The sequence below is a fragment of the Anguilla anguilla genome, chromosome 9 (genome assembly GCF_013347855.1).
Source record: "Anguilla anguilla isolate fAngAng1 chromosome 9, fAngAng1.pri, whole genome shotgun sequence".
In the NCBI taxonomy this organism is placed as follows: Eukaryota; Metazoa; Chordata; class Actinopteri; order Anguilliformes; family Anguillidae; genus Anguilla; species Anguilla anguilla.
The window spans coordinates 43896270-43915629 of NC_049209.1; the positions used below are offsets into that span (position 1 = coordinate 43896270).

Genomic DNA, 19360 nt, shown 5'->3' on the forward strand with positions numbered 1-19360 from the left:
GAGAGAGAAAAGAGAGGGAGAAGACAGGCGAGGCACTCCAATCTTGCATCCTGGCTGGAAGAATCCCCAGGAGTCCCGCACATCTCAAGATATTAATCATGGCGTTTAATGACCGACTGCAGCTGCAATTACTTGCAGATAGAAACCTGTGGCTGATGGGACCAGCCACCCCCACACCCCCACACCCCCACACCCCCCAACCTCCCGCCCTGAGGTTCAATCACCACCTTTTCTTCCTCATGCTTCTCCAGTCCAGCGAGCCTAAACGCCAGCGTAGGGCGGGGGGGTCAGAGAGCTTCAGGCCCCCCCCCGTCCCCAGCGCTGGGCGCGAGCTGCTTTTTGGGGGCCGTCGCCCTCGGCCGAGCCCCGCCCTCTTTAAGAGGGCTGTAAAGGTCAGCTCATTCGCTCCCTCCGTGCCACACAGGAGCTCAGCATAAATGCGTCGCTGCAGTCAGCTGAACTCATAAATCACCCCCCCCGTCCGTCCGCATGATTCACCCCAGCCCTGCCAGTCCACTTTGACCCAACCCCCCCCCCCGGATTGGCTCACCCCAGCCCTGCCAGACCACTTTCGGCCCCCGTTCATCCAGATGGTTCATCCCAGCCCTGCCAATCCCCTTTCACACCCCCCCCGCCTGTCTGGATGGTTTATTCCAACCGTACCAGTCCCCTTTCACCCCCCCCATCTGTCTGTCCACATGGTTCGCCCCCCCCCGTTTGTTCAGATGGTTCGTCCCAGCCCTGCCAATCCCCTTCCACCCCCCGTTTGTCTGGATGGTTCATTCTAGCTGTACCAGTCCCCTTTCACCCCCTCCGTCTGTCTGTCCGTATGGTTCGCTCCCCCCCCCCCCCCCATTCGTCCGGATGGTTCGTCCCAGCCCTGCCAATCCCCCCCCCCGTTCGTCCGGATGGTTCGTCCCAGCCCTGCCCGTCCCCCTTTCCCAGGGCAGGGCATCACTCTTCTCTGCGGCCAATTAGCCGGCCTCAGAAGAACGGCGCAAATGAAGAATTACCGAGTGATGTATTTACCGCCCCGCGCGAGATATGCGGCCTGCCAAAAGCGCCTGTAGCTTTTTAAAATTATTTATTTATTTATTTTCACGGGCGATAAAATTTGCGAAAAAATTAATACGCAATAAAACGTATCGTTCATCACCGGCTGCCATTGGGGAACGGCCAACATTTACGGCCTAATAAAAGCGCATTGAGTTGATGTAGCGTAATTAAGTTCAAAACAATCCTGCTTTATGGCGTTTGTGTCAACGCGGAGCGGAGCGTGCGAGCCGGGGAAATGGGGGGCGGAGTGATGTCATACTTCAGGGGGGTGACAGCGCTGTGGAGTGCGTGGGGAGGGCTTCCGATGGGAGAAGCACCGCCATTGTCTCAGTTATTGGACTCCCCAAGTTCATGGAAATGATTCTTCCTGCTGTAAACTGTGGACATTTGCATCTTTGCTGGATGTGTGGTCACATCTGCTCCTTCCCTTGAACAGGGTGGAATATTAATGTTTTGAAATTTGTATATATATATATGCTACATTTGACCAACTTCAGAAAAGTGAAATGTGATGTTCCTTTGCCTGTAGTGAGAAGGCTCACTCTGATAAGCAGTCAGCCAGGCCCTCACCACGATCTTTATCTTACTGTTATTATTTTTTGAAATGCTGCCAAGGCACGGTTTCAGAACCATGCCCTGTAAGGCATGGTAGCAGGTGCGTGTGTGGTAGCACATACGTCTGCCTAAACGTTTCCATTCAGAGCCATAGCGGACAGTGAGGCGGGGTCGTTTTGGCCGTTTGATGCAAACCAAACGCTTGTGGGGGGGGGTCTCTGCAGTTGTAGGTTTGGGGGCTTCCTGTCCGTTCCTGAGGATGCTCGTTTTAAATAAAACCCAAAAAAAGGGGGCGGGCCTGGAGTCTGGCCAGAGTAAAAACAGTTAACTTTCTGGAGTTCCCCATTCCCAGAACCGGTCCCTTTTAATAGCCCTACGTAGAGGCTGTTCAGAACACTCCCACTTTTCGACCAATCGGCTCGTGAAGCTCCTGTGATGTTTAATGTGTGGGCCGAAAGCCCGCCCCCCTCAGGTCTGCTCCCCCTCCGTAAAGCGGTAGCTCTCCGTTTGGGCTAGCGTCCGCCGCGGCTGGCGGGCGTGTCGGCGCTGGCGGACCCGCCGGGGGTGGGGGGGGGGGGGACACGTGTCGGGGCCGACCCCTTCGCTCGCCTCCTGGCCGCGGTCCTGCCGGAGCACGAAGCGCTGGAGAGCGTCAGACTCTTATTCCAGTAATCTTTTTCAAAAAGTCTATTATTATTTTTTTTTAATTTTATAAAAAAAATTTTTTTTTAGGGTGGTTGAGTGCTGTTTGCTTTCCACCCTTTTGACCATTTTGGAAAACGTTACCTGGATTTGCTGCAGGTGTCTGTACCTGTTCAGAACACTGCATTAGTTATGTTTTTAGGTTGAAGTGTTTTTTTTCCCTTCCCCCTCCCGTATTTGATGAATCTGTGTAAACAGTGTTTTTGAGCCAACTGGTTTTTCTGAGCCCAGGGAACAGCTCTGGTTGTTACTTTCTATCCAGTGGCATTTTTGTTTTGTTTTTGCCAACAACGTGCTTCTGAAAGCGTGTTTGCTCTGAAATCTTACGGCCGTGTTTCCTTTTCTTCGTTGTGAAACGGTTTTGAGGTGCGCACGTGGGGCTTAAACCCATAAAAGTGAGAGATGGAGGGGAGGTCAAGTTGTCTGTTTGCTTGCCGGAATGCTTTTCGCTTGAGGGGGTAAAGTTGGATTTCAGATCTGTACGTATCTTTGATGCCCGCGTATGGCTGTTCGTAAGGACTCTCGATGGCTGCTCTCCTCCTTAAAAAAAAAAAAAAAAAAAGACTCCTTCAGCTCCTTCAAACGCAAGTGCCGAAAAGATTTGTTTCGAACGCGCCAGTCAGAGTTGTAACTTCTTGGACGTGGACCCCGGGGGGGGGTCTCGAACCCGTGCGCCGCACCTGGGACGGGCCTTCTGGCGCTGCTTGCTTAACCGCCTAATTTTACCTGCTGGCGTTTCCACGGTTTTGATGGAAACCATGCGCGCGCGTGTGTGTGTGTGTGCGCGTGCGCGTGTGTGTGTGTGTAACTCCAAAAGAACCCCCTGCCGAAATGTGGAATACCGTTGGCCGCGCTGTTTAAACGCATGGCCCGTGTCCGTGTTCTCTGAGAGGAGCCCCTGGAGGACCCGCTTCATGACCGTACCGAGCGCAGCGATCGCGAGCGGCTCTCCCCCGCCAGCGTCTCTCAGCTGGCTGTTCCTCCGCAGACCGCGCTCCTCAAACAGGCTTTCTGAGCGCCTCGCGACGTACCGTCGGTTACGAAGAGTAAAAAACAAAAACGCGTTTGCGGGGCTTGTTCTCCCGAGTCGTGTCGCCGCTCGCCGATTGGCTGACGTGGCCGGCGTTCCGGAGCGTTCCCGGGCTTCGTGTTCGCCCGCTTTCCGCAGCCCTTCTCTGCCCATTGAGAGAAAGAGCCTGGCGAGCGTGTCCTCGGCTGACTGGGTAAATATTTCCGCTGCCCTCTCGCAGCCCCGGTGTCTGTGAGGAAGGTGGTTCCGCGGGCCTGCTCTTGGCTCTGTAATAAAAAAGGGCTTGGGAGCGGAAGGGCCCGCGCGTTTCTTTGGAAGCTCTGTGCGCCAGCAACGGCCTTCCTGATCGTTGTTATTTCGCCCTCTCTTTTTGTAATTTACTTACAAAGTCCTTTCGTCAGCCGCACACACACGGATGGGCAGAAACCAACTGCTCTGTTCTCCTGTCGCGTGCGGACATCCTATTGCACAAATGGAGGTGTGCACTGAATACCTTAAGGAAGCTTCTTAAACATATTTCAGAATTTTTCTACTTTCATTTGAGTGTGCTTGATGTTTACTTGTAAAACAAACCAAATACTAGACTTGAGTGTGCAGGTTTTTGACCACTGACTCCCCCTATATTTGGGCATAAGACCCAATGTGCTCCCATGTATTTATTCAAACTCTTAAGTCCCAATATGTCAAAATTCCCTTGGTAAGACTTTGTTTCATCTTATTTTACCAGTTAGTCCCATCATGATAGTGTAATATGGAAAAGTAATGAAATCAAATTGTTCCAAATGCAAGCTATTTTAGACATGGCTGCTGCATGCAATCCCATCACGACAGCTGGTACACCTTCCCTAGAGCCACTTGCACCCCTACTGAGACTGAATTGCATGTGGAGTGGTGGGACTCAGCAGTCAAATCAAAAGACGTCCTCGTAGGTAAACATTCATTGTGGAAGTGGATTCATTTTATTATTTGCTTCAGAATGAACTTAAATTGGCAGTACAACAAGTACAACTTCCAAAGCATTGCAGGGTCAGGTGAAATGAACTGCTAGGTGAGCTAAACATGTAGTTATTTTTGTTGTTGTTGATTGTGCTATATTTACCCAACCTGATTCTAAGTAGGAAAAGATTATGTTTAGTTTTGAAATGATTACATAAATCTTTTCAGTGCACTGCCCCTTTCAGTGACCTGTGGGTGATGACAGGTTAGTTGCCTCTGCTACCACACCGAAGTCCACGGTCTGGAATCGAAACGTCAGTGTGATGGAATGGCCGTTGACTTTGTTACCTATTTGTTACCCTCGCTATTTTTTTCCCCAATCGGAAGTGGCTTTTAAAAATAATGATGATAGTAAAAGTTTCTTCATCGATTCATTTTCATTTTGGGGAGGCATAAGCATTAGTTTGGATGTTCAGGATATCCACTTGAAGAGAGGAGCAGGGGTCGTTTTTGGGAAATGGTACACGTTATTCTCTACCCCATTTATAAAAAAATAAAAAGTATTTCCCCCCCCACATTGAAGTTTAAAATGGTTGTCGGTTTTTATCCCGACAGCGCAGTCATGCCATCGTTTCTCAGTCGCACCGTGCAGTGCGGGCTCCAGAACCGTCCACCCTGCTGACATTAACACGGTCCTTGCGTCAATTTTTAGGAGGATGCGTGGGCAGAGGCGGCTCCGCGCCGAAACGAGGAAGCGCCGCCACCGAGAGGTTTCAGTTCCCTCCGAGTTACGGCTCGAGAGACGGCTTTTACCAAAAACACGGGCCGCCGCCGGGCGGCACGGCGCGGGGGGGAGAGAGAGGACGAGCGCAGGTGTACATTTTCAGACGTCGCGACGAAATCGCGTTTGCGAAACGAACGGACGAATTAATACGAACGAATTAATTAAAATCCCCCCGCCGTGGCGTTGAGGCCCGCCGGTCCGCCCCGGCCGAACGTCAGCGTGCGGCGGGTTCGGGGGGGGGGGGCGGCGGCTTCGGTATCTCTGGCGTAATCCCCCCCCTCGGTGTCGGGCGTGTCTTCGCGATACGGATCTGCTTTGAGTTTCCTGTCTGTTTCGTACGAACTGAAGATCCTTTTTTTTCTCTCTCTGCCGTGTGGGTGTCGAGTAGGCAGCTGCCTGCTGATAAGGCATTCTGCACGGGGCTTGTGGGTGAATGTTTTCAGGGGGCTGACGGGCTAATTGAAATGCTTTGTTCCTGGTTTGTTTGACACCCTGGTATTGGTTTTTTTACGGACCCTGTGCAGTCCACGTCAGTAGCAATGGTTGTGCATAAAGAACCGAAGAAAACGAACGCCGTGCTATTTCAATCAAGGCTGTTTCACTCTGTTGAGATGTTTAACGGGGTTTTAATCTTGATGGCAGAAGAGTTCTCGTACTGCTTACTACAGGAGGATGCAGATACCGTGTCATTTATAGACTGTGTTTATCGCGTAGCGACTGTAACACTTCGCATGTTGGTACACAAGTGGTGGAGCTGTTCAGCTGGCAGCCAATCAGAAGTGAGCTCGATGTGAATATCTGTACACAACAGACATGCCAGCACAGCTCTCCTGTTTAGAAATGACATGACACACTACAAAACAAAATGTAATTGTTTTCCTGTTTGTTAAAGTAAGTAAACATGGCCTAATGAACACTTGACAGGGCTGTGACAGTACTTAGGAGCATTGTGCTAACTGGACAAATAATTCAGGAGAACAGCTACTAATTGGGATGCGTTAGTGTGCTCCTAAACATAGCTCCTTGGAAAAGTGTTAGTGTAGAGCCCTGCTTGAAATACAAAAAAAAAGGGGCTCTGGGCCTCTATCCAGTCTGTGTACTGTGTTCAGTTCTATCTTTCCTTGGCCCAACTATCTGTGGAATTGGTGCCAGACCTCACCCTGTGAGAATTTGCTGTGTGTTCAGAATGTTGCGAGCACATCGAATAATAAATTTGGGAACTCTGGTCGCGAATGTTGACTCTCATTCCAGGAAAAAAAAACAGAGCAACGAGGCAGTTTGAAGGTAGCCGCTCAATATTGATTAGGAATTGTTTTGTCCAATCCGTTGCTGTCCATGAAATAGAGATGAGAATTTTGAGTAATATGAGTGTATCCACTCTGTGGGGGGGAAAAAAAAAAAACTGGGCAGGTTGTATTCCAGGAACTGAGTAGGCATATTTTGAAGGCTGTTGTGGTATTGAGTAGGGGTGGAACCGTTTACTGAACTAAATGAGTACTCAAGGGCAAATTCTTAATCGCTTAGAAAAAAATATATAATTGGAAAATGATTTCTTTTTTTTTTTTATCTAATGAAAACAAGACTCAACCAATATACCAAAATAACTGTGTGTGTGTGTGTGTGTGTAGCACATAGGTTTCTATGTATACTTGCCCGCTCATATCACTCGTATGTGGTATATTTACATTTTAGACAAGTAATAACTTTATTTTCTATTTCTGTCAGCCTGGCTAATTTAATGTGAGCTAACTAGTGACATGTTTACTTACAAGAAAAACTCTATAAACAGTTTATACATGGTTTTGTTATTTTCTTGGCCTAAAATAAAATGGTACTACTGTTTTTGCAGCGAATGTTTTAATGAGTATTAATTTTAAAAGCACTTCAACATTTTAGAGTTTTCCATATGATTAGTAAATATATTTCCTTTAAAGTAATTGCCTTGAATTACAGTACAAACATCGTCTAGACTGCTATCTTTATGCTAAATCGGCTTGGTGTTAACACGCTGGTCTTAATTCTAGGCTATTCAAGCTGTAGTCTTATAGTTGTGAAAGTGTTTCACAAAAATGTCACACTGATGTAAGAATATGATGGCCTACAAATCATCAGTAACCTATGTCGTGCAGCACACGTTTATCGTTTGTAGACCAAAGAAAGTTGAATATGCAGGTGTAGCTTGCGAGATAAGATCGTGCATGTTGTGGGAGACTCGCACTTTTCTCCTGTGAGCATCAAGCGTTTGTGTTCCTAATTGTCGCCCCCTCTTATGGTTTTGGTGTGGAACCACCGTCAAGTGTCAGAGGTCGTTGGCTTCATTTAGCACGCTCATTTTCCATTTATGTGTATGCTGCGTATTTTATCATTGTTGTCCTTTGTCTCCTTGAGTGCAGAGAACTATACTGCCCTACACAGCCTAACTGCAGTAACTACGCAAAGGGTAAAACTGAGAAAAATGGTGTTTTAACTGGCCAGCCGTCATGGTTTTTGGGCATAAAAATTACCTCATGAATACATGTACAATTCGTGCAATATCACTTATATACCTATAACCCATTTGGCTGGCCAGTTAAAACAATTTAAAGCCATTTTTCTCAGTTTTACCCTTTGTGTAGTTACTGCAGTTAGGCTTTGTAGGGCAGTGTAGGCTTAGGCCTAAATGTTTTGCAGTCTTAACTCATGATTTCATAGATGCAGCCTAGCTTCATATCCGTTTTTATGTCTTTGTTTCCCAGAAGGGTTAAATAAAATGTTTAACGTTGTCTTTAGCCTTTCAATCTACTTGAAGCACTCTGCTTTATTGTTCTGGCTACAGCTGTGTTCTGTGTGAGGTAAAGCTGGAGAAAGCGCTTTAAGATGCCTGTAAGTCAGTCTGCTGCTGTAAAACAGGCTTTAGTCACCCCCAAAAAAGGGAAAAAGTGCTCGAGCGATCGCCAGGATAAATCAGCTTGTCGCCGTGCGGTGGAAATCGTAAATTGTCCCGCCTCTGGTGTTCGGTTGGTGTACCGAGTCCATACCACAATGCCACGGGGCCTTCCCGTTGCTGCTGGCGCTGTTGAACGCGCTATGGCCGGTAGACATGTTCCTGAAATTGATTTAAATTGAGGTCCCGTAGCTAAATTCTCCTGAGTATGTGGAGTCGCTATCATGAGTCCCAAAACAACTTAGCCTGTATTTTGATCGTAGATCGCAAGCTGCTGAGGTTTTAAATTTGCTGGCACAGTCCTGTTCTAAGCCAGTAACAATTCTGGTCTTTTTTTTTTTTTTTTTAAAGCTGCTGCGTGTTTCAAGTAAGTGGAAATAAGTTGCATTACTTTTGAGAGCTGCAGTATTTGTCTGTTTTCATTTGAAGTAACTCATCCAGTGCAGCAATTAAGATGTAGTGACAATACCCGTTGGCTGAAAGAGCAAGCATCCGAGCAGGAGCAGTTGGCTCCCTTTTGAGTTGCACGTCCAAACCGTTGAAAATGTAGACTTCCTCCGTTCATTTGAATCGTTGTGACAGCGCTAACGCTGCTCAAGTTGTTTGTGAACTCCTGAACTCGATGTGAAAGACGTGGTTGAATGTAAAATCGAAAATGAATTCTCTCAAAGAGGTGGTAATACGGGGATGTCACTTTGCCCTGTGACTGACTTTGTGAAGGGAATCCTCACTCTGACTGGATTTTAGGATCATATGGTCCAATATGTCTGTTTTGTCACTCTCTACTGGCAACAAGATGGTTCAGTGGCATTCCAGCTCAATTGTCAGGATCCCTGGAACGATATTCGAAGCGGCAGGTTTTGTGTTGTAGTGCGACCACGCTTGTTGCGGAAAATCCTCTACCGCCTTAGCACTTCCATCCGCGCCTCGAGCTAAAACGCGTGACCGCTCCGTTTGGAGTTAACGGTGCCCTTGCTCTTTATGGCAGCCGTCACTGAGAGGGCGTATCGGTCAGAGGAAATGTGAGCTTGTCGATGCGAGTGAGCTTTGCCGGTGTTCCCCATGGGCCTAACCGCGGTCCCGCTTGTTTTCTTTCTCCCCCCCCCCTCACCCCCCCCCCCCAGGCGAAGAGGACGGCGTGTGGGAGAGCGGCCTCTCCTACGAGTGCCGCACGCTGCTCTTCAAGGCCATCCACAACCTGCTGGAGCGCTGCCTCATGAACCGCGGCTTCGTCCGCATCGGCAAGTGGTTCGTCAAGCCCTACGAGAAGGACGAGAAGCCAATCAACAAGAGGTAAGGTGCCCCCCCCCGCCCAGGGCCCTGAACACTGAGGTCTGCCCGGCTCTAGCTTCTACAATGCTTGGAAGATACGTTTCCTGCAGTCTGATTGGTTCGACCTTATTTTATCCCGGCGTCTTCTTATTGGTCGATGGTTGAGTTGTCTTGAATCGCTGGGTGTAGTTGGGAGGTCCGCCTACTCCGTATCACGATGGTCTCGCAGTACAGTGTGGACTTGGTCTGGCTCATAGTACGGCAGCGTTATGAGCCTGACTACTGAGGCTAGTGAAACTCAGACCAGTGAATTTGGCTGCTTCTTAATTGTGTGCCCTTTGACATTTTTATGATGTGATCAGAATGGTGGTCAGTATTCATAGTTTGTTCTCATGCAGTAAAAACTGTCCTTGATATAAATCATTAAGCTTGATGAAAGATCAAATTCCTCTCATGGGATTTTAAAAAATGTAAATAAATTTAATAGCAGTCTTTACCGGTCTTGGTAAGGAGGAGCGTTTTTAAGGACAGTGCTGTGTCCCTCCAATACACACACACAGCCACAAACACACGCACACAGAAATCTTGCTTTTCAAATATTTTACTACGAAATACTGATTTATCCACACACAAACACACACACACACACACACACACGCACGCACATACTCAGAAATCTTGCTTTTCAAATATTTTACTGCTAAATACTGCTCTATTCACACGCATGCGCGCGCGCGCGCGCACACACACACGCCCTTAATCCTGCACTTCAGTCCTCGGCTTGACCTCCCACCTTGATGGCACAACACTTGCTGATACACTCTGTTTTCTTCGTATGGCGGCCTCACTCAGCCATTTCTGGCCAATACTAGCCAGGGCTGAATCGTTTTTAATGAGCTGCACAGTGTGACAGCCACAATGCTAAACGTTTGAGCAGTCATTCCCAGCTGTTTGTTAATTGCATTTGCAAAACCTGAATCCTTGCACCTCATTTTTACATGCTGCCCTACCACAACACTTTCATGTGATCAAACCTATTTTTAAAACATTTAACAAATAAGAATTGTTCAGCTATACATTTTCATCACTTTTTTTTTGGCAGTGTTTAAGATTCTAAACAAAAAAGTGCTTTCCCCAATGGGAGGTTAAGTGAATACGTAGGCAATGATTCTTAATGCTCTTAAGTACTTTCGCCCTCCTTGTAAAATAAGCTTTTAATTCCCCTCTCCTTAGCCAGTGTGTTAATGTGAATAATTTACTTTCATCACACCAGTGAAACCTTTCCCAGTTAACAAAATAGACCCCCACAAAATAAAACGTGATACTTTTATTTTGAACCGTAGAATTGTGTACACGAGTGTATGCAAAACAAACGTTCGGCTGTAAGAAATGCTACTTTACGTCTTGTGGTGCTAATGCCGGTTTGTGGTTTTTATCTTTGCGATACAGTCAAATGGCATCCGTTTGATTCCCTTAAAAACGAAACGAAACAAAAAAAACCCCACTGTGTAGAAGAAGTGGGCTTTATGCCAGTGTATGAGCGTAATTTTGGTTCAAGAAAAACAAGCAGCTAGCAGAACGCCGATGCTAATTTGGCAGCCGCGGCGCTGAGCTCTGGACGGCTCTCGTGACGAAACGCTCGTGTTGAAACGAGGCCGTTGTTCGGAGGGGTTGCGTTTCGCCGCTGCAGAAGAAAATGCTCGTACAAGTGCGCGGCGGGTGGAATTTTAATCCTGGAGCTTGGGAGGTGTGTGTGAACGCATGCGTGCTTCAGTCCTTGGCTTTGTCTCATTAGCAGAACCTGAGATTTGCCTCCCAAGTTCACCTCCCAGGGCCAATTCCTAATTTGAGGCAAATTTTTACTGTGTTATGAATCGAGTCAGACCAAAACATTGGGCTGTTTTAAAAAGCAATCTGTTATACACAATTACTTCCCGTTCTCAGATTAGGAGAACGTGTCTAATTTTCAGTATGGAGGACTCCGATGGGCCTAATCGTCTAGAATGTTCGATCGATCGTTTGTTTGGTTTTGTTTTTTCACGGGGTTCCCCTCCCCCCGATGAAGTCTGCCTGCTATTAATCACTTGTTACATTAGAGAGCTGTTGGCTCAGCAGATATTTTTTTCCCGGGGAGAGAGAGAGAGAGCTGTGCTCCGGTACCTTAGCACGAGGAGAGCGTTTTGGCAGGGCGGGCTCCAAAAAGGAGGGCCGATTTGCGCCCGCTTCCGTCCCCCCCCCCCCCCCCCCGGCCCCCTTTTCTCGGATGTTTATTACCGAGGAGCTTCCTATCTGGCGGGCAGGATTTACTCGCCCGCGCCTGTGCGCCTTCGATAAGAGAGCGAGGCTCGGGCAGGAAGAGAACGCGCTAGCACGACGCTAACACGGCGCTAGCACGGCGCTAACACGCCGCTCGCGCCGCTCTGCTTCATTTCTTATCGCCATCCGGATGTGCGTTTCGCCGCACCGATCGAGACTGAAACCCCCCCCCCCCCCCTTTTTTCTTTTTTTAATGCTTTGCAGACTCAAGTGAACACTATTAATGGAACAGGCGCGCTCGGTGGCAGACAGTACCGCGTAACACCTTGTTCCCGGAACGAGCGCACCGATAGCGCTGCTTCTCTAACGGGGAGATGGGAGCCGGGGGGAAAGGGGGGTTGCGTTCTGCTTCGCGGGGCATCTGGAACGCCATACGCGGGCCTCGCTTAAGAGAAGGGCGGGGAAAATGAGGCAGGGACCGGAGAGGTCTCCCCGGCGTCTCCTGGGTACACGCAGGTGGGGGCCCCCTCGGGTGCGAGCCGCCGGCGATTAACCCCACCTGGGCTCCGCTCGTTTGGCCTGGGCTCCGCTCGTTTGACCTGGGCTCCGTTCGTTTGGCCTGGGCTCCGCTCGTTTAACCTGGGCTCCGCTCGTTTGGCCTGGACTCCGCTCGTTTGACCTGGGCTCCGTTCGTTTGGCCTGGGCTCCGCTCGTTTAACCTGGGCTCCGCTCGTTTGGCCTGGGCTCCGCTCGTTTAACCTGGGCTCCGCTCGTTTGGCCTGGGCTCCGCTCGTTTGGCCTGGGCTCCGCTCGTGTGGCCTGGGCTCCGCTCGTTTGGCCTGGGCTCCGCTCGTTTGACCTGGGCTCCGCTCGTTTGACCTGGGCTCCGCTCGTTTGACCTGGGTGCCGATCTGGGCTCCGCTCGTTTGACCTGGGCTCCGCTCGTTTGGCCTGGGCTCCGCACGTTTGACCTGGGCTCCGCTCGTTTGGCCTGGGTGCCGATCTGGGCTCCGCTCGTTTGGCCTGGGCGCCGATCTGAAGCGCGTTTGTGCGGTCTGCGTTTGGCATCGCCGGGAGGTCTGGGTCAGGTGGCGAGGTGCGGGGGGCGGGTCTGCTTTTTCGCTCGCGCTCCCACAACCCTCCCCGCCCCGAGCGGAATGCGGAAAGCGTTTTCAAACGGTCGACACGACGACCACAGTGTCAGAGCTCTTTGTTCTTTTCTTTTTCTTTTTTTCTCAGCTGCTTTCAGTGGCGAGCTTCAAACGACTGAAAGGCCCTCTGGGACATCGCTGCGTGATGACAAAGCGCTCGTGTCCGCGGCGCTCTCTCTCTCTCTCTCTCTCTCTCTCTCTCTCTCTCTCTCTCTCTCTCTCTCTCTCTCTCTCTCTCTCACTCTCTCTCCCTCTCCCTCTCTCTCTCCCTCGATCTCTCTCTCTCTCTAGCACACGCTCTTGTTTCCCTCTCTCTTACTGTCGCTGTCTCTCCCACTCTCTCCATCTTCCTCTCTCTGTTCCTCCCTCACTGTCTCCCTCTCTCTTGCCCTCACTCTCTCTTCCTCTCTCTCTCTCTCCCTCTCATTCTCCATCTCTCCCTCTACTTCTCTCACTGTCTCTCTCTCTCTGTCTCTCCCTTTCCCTCTCTCCCACTCTCATGCTGTTTCTGTCCCTCTCTCACTCCCCCTCTGCTGTAGGTGCCCCACATTCCTCTTTGCCGGTGTGCCTGAGCTGTCGCGGCAGAGGGTTCCGTTAGCAGCGCGAACGTAGCGGTGCTAGCAGGACGTACCTCTCTCTCTCTCTCTCTCTCTCTCTGTCTCTCTCTCTCCCTCCCTCCCTCTCTCCCCCTCTCTCTCTCTCTCTCTCTCCCTCTCTGTCTCTCTGTCTCTCTGTCTCTCTCTCTCTCTCTCTCTCTGTCTCTCTGTCTCCCTCTCTCTCTCTGTCTCTCGCTCCGTCTCTCGCTCGCCGTGAGAATGGAGCCGGCCGTGACACCGCGCTGCGCCGGCGGAGTCACGCATGAGGAACAATGGCATTTCCTGCTTCCTGGAACCCGTCCTCCGAGCCTTTCTAGGGTTATAAATAGTTTCGCGGCCGACGCGACGCCGTAGGATGTTATTGTACCTGAACTCATTCATTTATTCCGCGGTCCGCGCGGTCTGCGCGTCGTCCTGGCGCGCGGTCGCCGCGCTGTGTGTTTGTCTCATTCTCGTTTTGTCTTTCCGTGCAGCGAGTTTTGAGATCGCAGAGCGTTTCTTCGCTTTGTGCTTTTTGGAGTTTGACGGACTCTGTGTTCTGCTAAAGAAACAGGAGTAACACGCTTGTACAGTCGATGCTCAGTTTGCATGAGATCGTCTTTATTTGATACTGTTGTAACCCGCTCAGTCTGTCAGTGACAAAAGTTTCCAGTTGTAGCCATTAAAAAGTAAGCATGGAAGATCGCTGAGACATAAAGAATACACAAGGATCTTGTGTGACACTGCTTCGTTGCACGCTGACCAAACCCAGTAGTTTTAAGTAAAAGTAAAGGAGACAAAGCTCCTGCCAACTTGTCAAACTGGGCTTTAGCCGTTTCCAGACTTATTAGCATTCCTGTCTGACATCATTGGGATTACCTTTGAGCATCTGCCATTTGGGGACACAGTGCACCTTGTACATGCTTCATTTCAGGCTGTAAAAGTGACCTGTTTGTAAGAAGAATCAGCAGTGGTGTGCAGATATAATGCTGTTCACTTCTGCAGAATGAACACTGTGACACAAAGTAAAAAAAACTGCCACCAGGTTGAAATAAAAGTGGTCTGTAATAAATGTTGTGGATGGCATTAAATAAAAAGACTACAGACTTGAATTTTTCCCCTTCAGGTGAATCTTAAACATTGCTTCCCTCAGCGAGTACAAATATGCATGAATGATTTAAAATGTGCAACATCTAAAGAAGTTACAATGTATTTTGGATAGAACTTGGCCGGCAGGCGTCGTTTTTGGTTACAAGAAAGAATACTTTGATATTTAATTTCCACGCCGAATATCCGGCTGTCCGAGCAGCCGAGCCTTTCATGTGGTGGGAGGCGGCTGGTCCCGTGCCATTAATATTTTAGCCGCTAGAAACTTCAAGCGCGTCGTGTTTTAGTCGAGACTTCTGCTCCGGAATGTTCCGGAGCTCCCTCATTCTGGGAAAACCCCCTCTTAAAAAAAATTTGGTTGCCCAGAGACATATTTAAAAAAAAAAAAAAAAATACATATGCACGGGTTACAGTTGTAGAAATCATGAATGAACCAGCAGCCTGGAGGTTTCTGGTTCTTTTGTAGCTCGCTCAGACGACGGCGGATTTATAACGTCTCTCTCCCAGCTGCCCCGCCTGCGTCTGAACTCAGCCTGCTGGAGGTGGCGGGGGTCTAGCTCTCCAACAAAACCCTTTTACGGCAGCGTGAAGATGTGTAAAGCTGCGGAGCTGGAAAAATGAGAAAACTCCGGCCTTCCGCGAGCGAACGCGCTGGCCTTGGCGGGGTCTTTTCTTAGTCTGGCGCTTCGCTGTAAATCTGTGGCAGCGCATCAATCAGAAATCTCTATAAATGTGGGGGGGGGGGGGGATGAAAAGACCGAAAATAGTTACGGCAAAAATAAAAAAGCTAAACAGTAACCTGGGTTAACCTCGTAGCGCAGCGTTTGAGGACGCTCGGTCATAACTCAGCCACCGCGCTGCACCGCAGGGGATGCGTGTGTGTGCCACAGGTACCGCCTGTGTGTGTGTGTGTGTGTGTGTGTGTGTGTGTGTGCGTGTGCGTGCCACAGGTACCGCCTGTGTGTGTGTGTGTGTGTGTGCGTGCCACAGGTACCGCCTGTGTGTGTGTGTGTGTGTGTGTGTGTGTGTGTGTGTGTGTGTGTGTGTGTGTGTGTGCCACAGGTACCGCCTGTGTGTGAGCGTGAGTGTGAGCGTGAGCGTGTACGTGTGAGAGTTTGTGTGTGTGTGTGCGCGTGTGAGTGCGCGTGTGTGTGTGCTCTGTACTACACTGGACAGCGGCGTCTGCCCCTGCATGCAAAGTGGATGATGAGGCATTGAATCATTGGCCGTGTCGTGTGGGAGTTCCTCTTTCCCCCAGTCACAGCAGCGCGGCCTCCAGAGAGCGTATCAGACGCAGTGCATTTGCAGTCCGCACACACGCGCAGGGTGTCACGCACACGCGCAGGGCATCACGCACACGCGCAGGGCCTCACACACACGCGCAGGGCCTCACGCACACGCGCAGGGCGTCACGCACACGCGCAGGGTGTCACGCACACGCGCAGGGCATCACGCACACGCGCAGGGCCTCACACACACGCGCAGGGCCTCACACACACGCGCAGGGCGTCACGCACACGCGCAGGGTGTCACGCACACGCGCAGGGTGTGGCGCACAGCCGCTCATCCCATTGGCCGACAGCCGTCAGAAACCGAAAGTGCAGCGGGCCCCCGAGGGAGCACCGGTGCACAGCTCATCCGTCCTCTTCCTCCTCCTCCTCCTCCTCCTCATCCGCTGGGCTGAGGCGGCAGCTGTCGTGTCGCGTCTCACCTGAGCGCAAGCCGTCTGAGTTTTTCCCCCCGGCCCCGCGGACTCCCAGCGGCCCGTACCCCACCACCTGGTCCCCCCCCCCCCCCCCCCTCGTCCCTCCCTCACGAGGCTCTGCGTTCTCATCCGTTAAGATCCCGGCTCTGGAAAAAGTTTTACGCGCTTCCCGTTCGCCCTGAAAGGTCTCCTCCGAAGTTTGAAACCCCCTGGAGCGTAGTCCTCAGACAGCTGGAGCCTCGTCTCCGGACGTTTCCGGTATCGACCGGTTTTTGAAACGTTCAGATGTCATGGGCCGTTGCCTTTTCTCAGTTGTTCGTGGCTCGGTTAAAAGTTGACTCAAAATTTTAGTACGTAACCAGCGGTATAATGAATTTGATAAATGGGCTTATGTTAGTAAATGGTAAATGGACTGCATTTATATAGCGCTTTTATCCAAAGTGCTTTACAATTGATGGCTCTTGTCTTGTATCATTAAAGTAACTGATGAGCGCTTTACTTGCGTTGTGGAACCGTAGAGACGTGCGTGTCCTACGGCTGCTTTATTAGGACACACCGCTGCGCAGGTGGGCTGGGCGGCAAAATGACTCGACCGGAAGACGAAAGTCAAAGTTCTGTCTCATGAATGAGCTTGGACTCGGTCTCGCACTCAGGTGTACTCTTAGGCCTGACCTCAGATAAGCCGCCGTTGATGACGAGCTGTAAAATCGTGGCTCCTGTGTCGCGCGCTGTGAATGTGAATCACCCTCAGAGACACTTAAACGCTGTAAAATTCCGCAGCTCGGGGGTCGCTGGCGGTTAATATTTGCAGGGAAGCGTCGGCAGTCAAGCGGCTGTCGAACGGTATCCGCCCCTCGCGCCCGGACTGTGATCAGCGGCCGTTTCTATTGGCTGCCTGCGAGATTGCGCAGGTGTGCCTACGGCCGTGATCTTCATCCCTGGTCCAGGAGAGCCATAAACTCTGCTGGTTTTTGTTTTGGCTTTAATATCAGCAACCAGTTCAGACCCTAGAAACCAGGTGAGGTGAGTTAACTGCCTAATCGACCGCTTTAATTGATTCATTAAGTGCAGAGTAACAGCAGAAACCAGCAGACCCTGTGGCTCTCCAGAACCAGGAGTGAAGATCACTGGCCTGTAGTCCAGGCCTCAGGCTCTTATTGATACCCTCACCCGCTTATTTCCACCTGCCCTGCAGGCCGTGTACTGATGCCCATTATTCCGAGGTTCAGCCCGGTGTGTTCGGATCCCTCTGCACACGGGTGTAAAATACGGGTTGAGGAAATCGATAATGGCTGGAGCTTGGATTTAAAATGGCCACCAGTGCAAAACTGCAAATGGTGTGTGCCGCCCGTATACCGGAATACCCTTGACGTGACCCCGAAATACCCCTGATGTGAGCCTGAAATACCCCCAGTGCCAGCCATCGGCGAGTCGGTCACATTTTCTGCAAACTTTGGGTGACAAACGCAGCGGTAATGGGAATGTCTGCTCCGTTATTATACAAACCGGTGTGTTATTTGATTGGACGGTCCCGTCTCAGGTTACTTCCTGTTTGTCTCGTGGCGCTCGTGGTGCACCCGCTCCCGTTTAACCACATGCGTGGTCGAGATCGCGGCGGCGGCTGAGCTAACTGAGGGGCTGAAAGCCGCGTCGTAGTCGCATGCTGGACGTGTTGTCGAGTGTTTGCGTGTTACGTGTTGTCTGTCCTGCTGGCATTGTTTTAAGAGCGTTCTCCCTCTCGTCAGCGCCACTTCCTCCTGTCTTCACGCGGGCCTCTCCGACGCCGAATCCTCGTTACAGGAGGCGGGAGCCGGTAACGGTTCGAGCGGGAAGCATTACGGGCGTAATGAAGCTTCGGGGTGTCGTTTGGGCGTCCGCGCTGGAGGCCTTTATAGAATCACACGCCGCCGTAGTCCTGCCTGAGGGAGAGCCGCTCGCCCCTGACAGCGGGACGGGGGGCGAGCGGGGCCCGAACGCGTCCCGAATGATTCCAGAGGGGCGTCAGGCGTGGGACAGCCACACACACCCCCCCCCGTGATAAGCTGTTACTGTAACTGCAGCTCAGTGTAACAGTGTCCTGCTAGTCAAACAAACACTCTCTCCCAGAATGCATTTCTCAGGGAACATGACATTCGGGTGGTGCATATTTCATGTCAATTACATGTTTATGTATTTATTTATTTTAAACATTCTTTTTTTTTTGGTGGATATTTCACACAAGTCTCACTGATTTGAAAGAACCAGGAGTGAAACTCCACGGTGTGCTCAGGGTTCTGTAGTGGCTCGAGTGCACTGTGCTGGTGTGGAGCGCTGTACTGGACGTCAGACGCCCGCACGCGTGAGGTAGGATGTGCTAACCGGTCCCGGTAGGAGAAAGGGGCCGGCGCTGCGTGAGGGAGTAATTAAGCGAGCGTCGAAGCAGCATTGCACGCATGCACCCGGCCACCCCCCCCCCTCCCCTGGGCTCTTCCCCCCGCGTCCCTCCCCAGCGGTGGCCCGTGGCGCTCCTCTCCCGCGCTGGGGGGGAAGCGGAGAGAGCGGGTCTGTAAAGTAGGACAGCGCGGGATAAACAGCCAGAGCTGTGAGTCTGGGGCTAAAGTGCTAATTTTATCCCCCCTCACCACCACCGCCGCCGCCGCCGCCGCCGCCGGTCTCTCTGGCAACGCAAATTCCAAAGAGACCAGCGCGTCATGTGACCGTCTCTTTGGAATATCGTGTTGCCGTAGAGACGCGAGGGGGATGAGTGTGCGGGCTTACGGCGTTACTGAGTCACCTTTCCTCTCACCTGGCGCCCCGGCCCCCCCACGTGTGCTCCCGGGCCCCTCCCTCTGCGCTCACAGAGTGGAAAAGCCCCCCCCCCACTGCTGGAACGAGCTGTTCCTCTCATCCCGAGCAGCTCGGGTTCACTTAACCCCCCCCCCCCCCCCCCCGGCCAGGCGCTGAGTCTCTGAGCCCACAGGAAGTTGTCACCGTTAATCCCATCAGCCCCCGGAGCACGGTTAAACGGCACCTGCAGATGGGAGGTCACCGCCCCGGGCCCCGGGGCCCCCCCGGCTCTCCCTCGCCGCCACCATTTTCCCCCTCCCCCACTCCTCGTTTCGCGGCGCAGAAGGCGCCAGACTAAAGGGGCGCTCACGATTCCCAGCCAGTTTGGCCGGCACCCAGGGGAACGCTGGGGAATTAGGAGCTTTACCTGCGGCCTGGTTTCGCGCACCTGCCCCCCCCCCCCCCCCCCCCCCCCGCTGTTTGAGGATAACCTGTGCAAGCTGAGCCTCGAACACCTGGCAACCCTTCTCATCTCTCCCTTT

General features: G+C 51.3%; 1 protein-coding gene across 1 annotated transcript in view; it reads left to right on the forward strand.

Moving 5' to 3' along the window:
• med13a (mediator complex subunit 13a) overlaps nt 1–19360 on the forward strand; it is an 86922-nt gene that overhangs the window by 14361 nt on the left and 53201 nt on the right. Inside the window, exon 3 of the mRNA XM_035434917.1 lies at nt 9111–9279. Coding sequence (XP_035290808.1) covers nt 9111–9279 — 169 coding nt within the window. The remainder of the gene's footprint in view (nt 1–9110; nt 9280–19360) is intronic.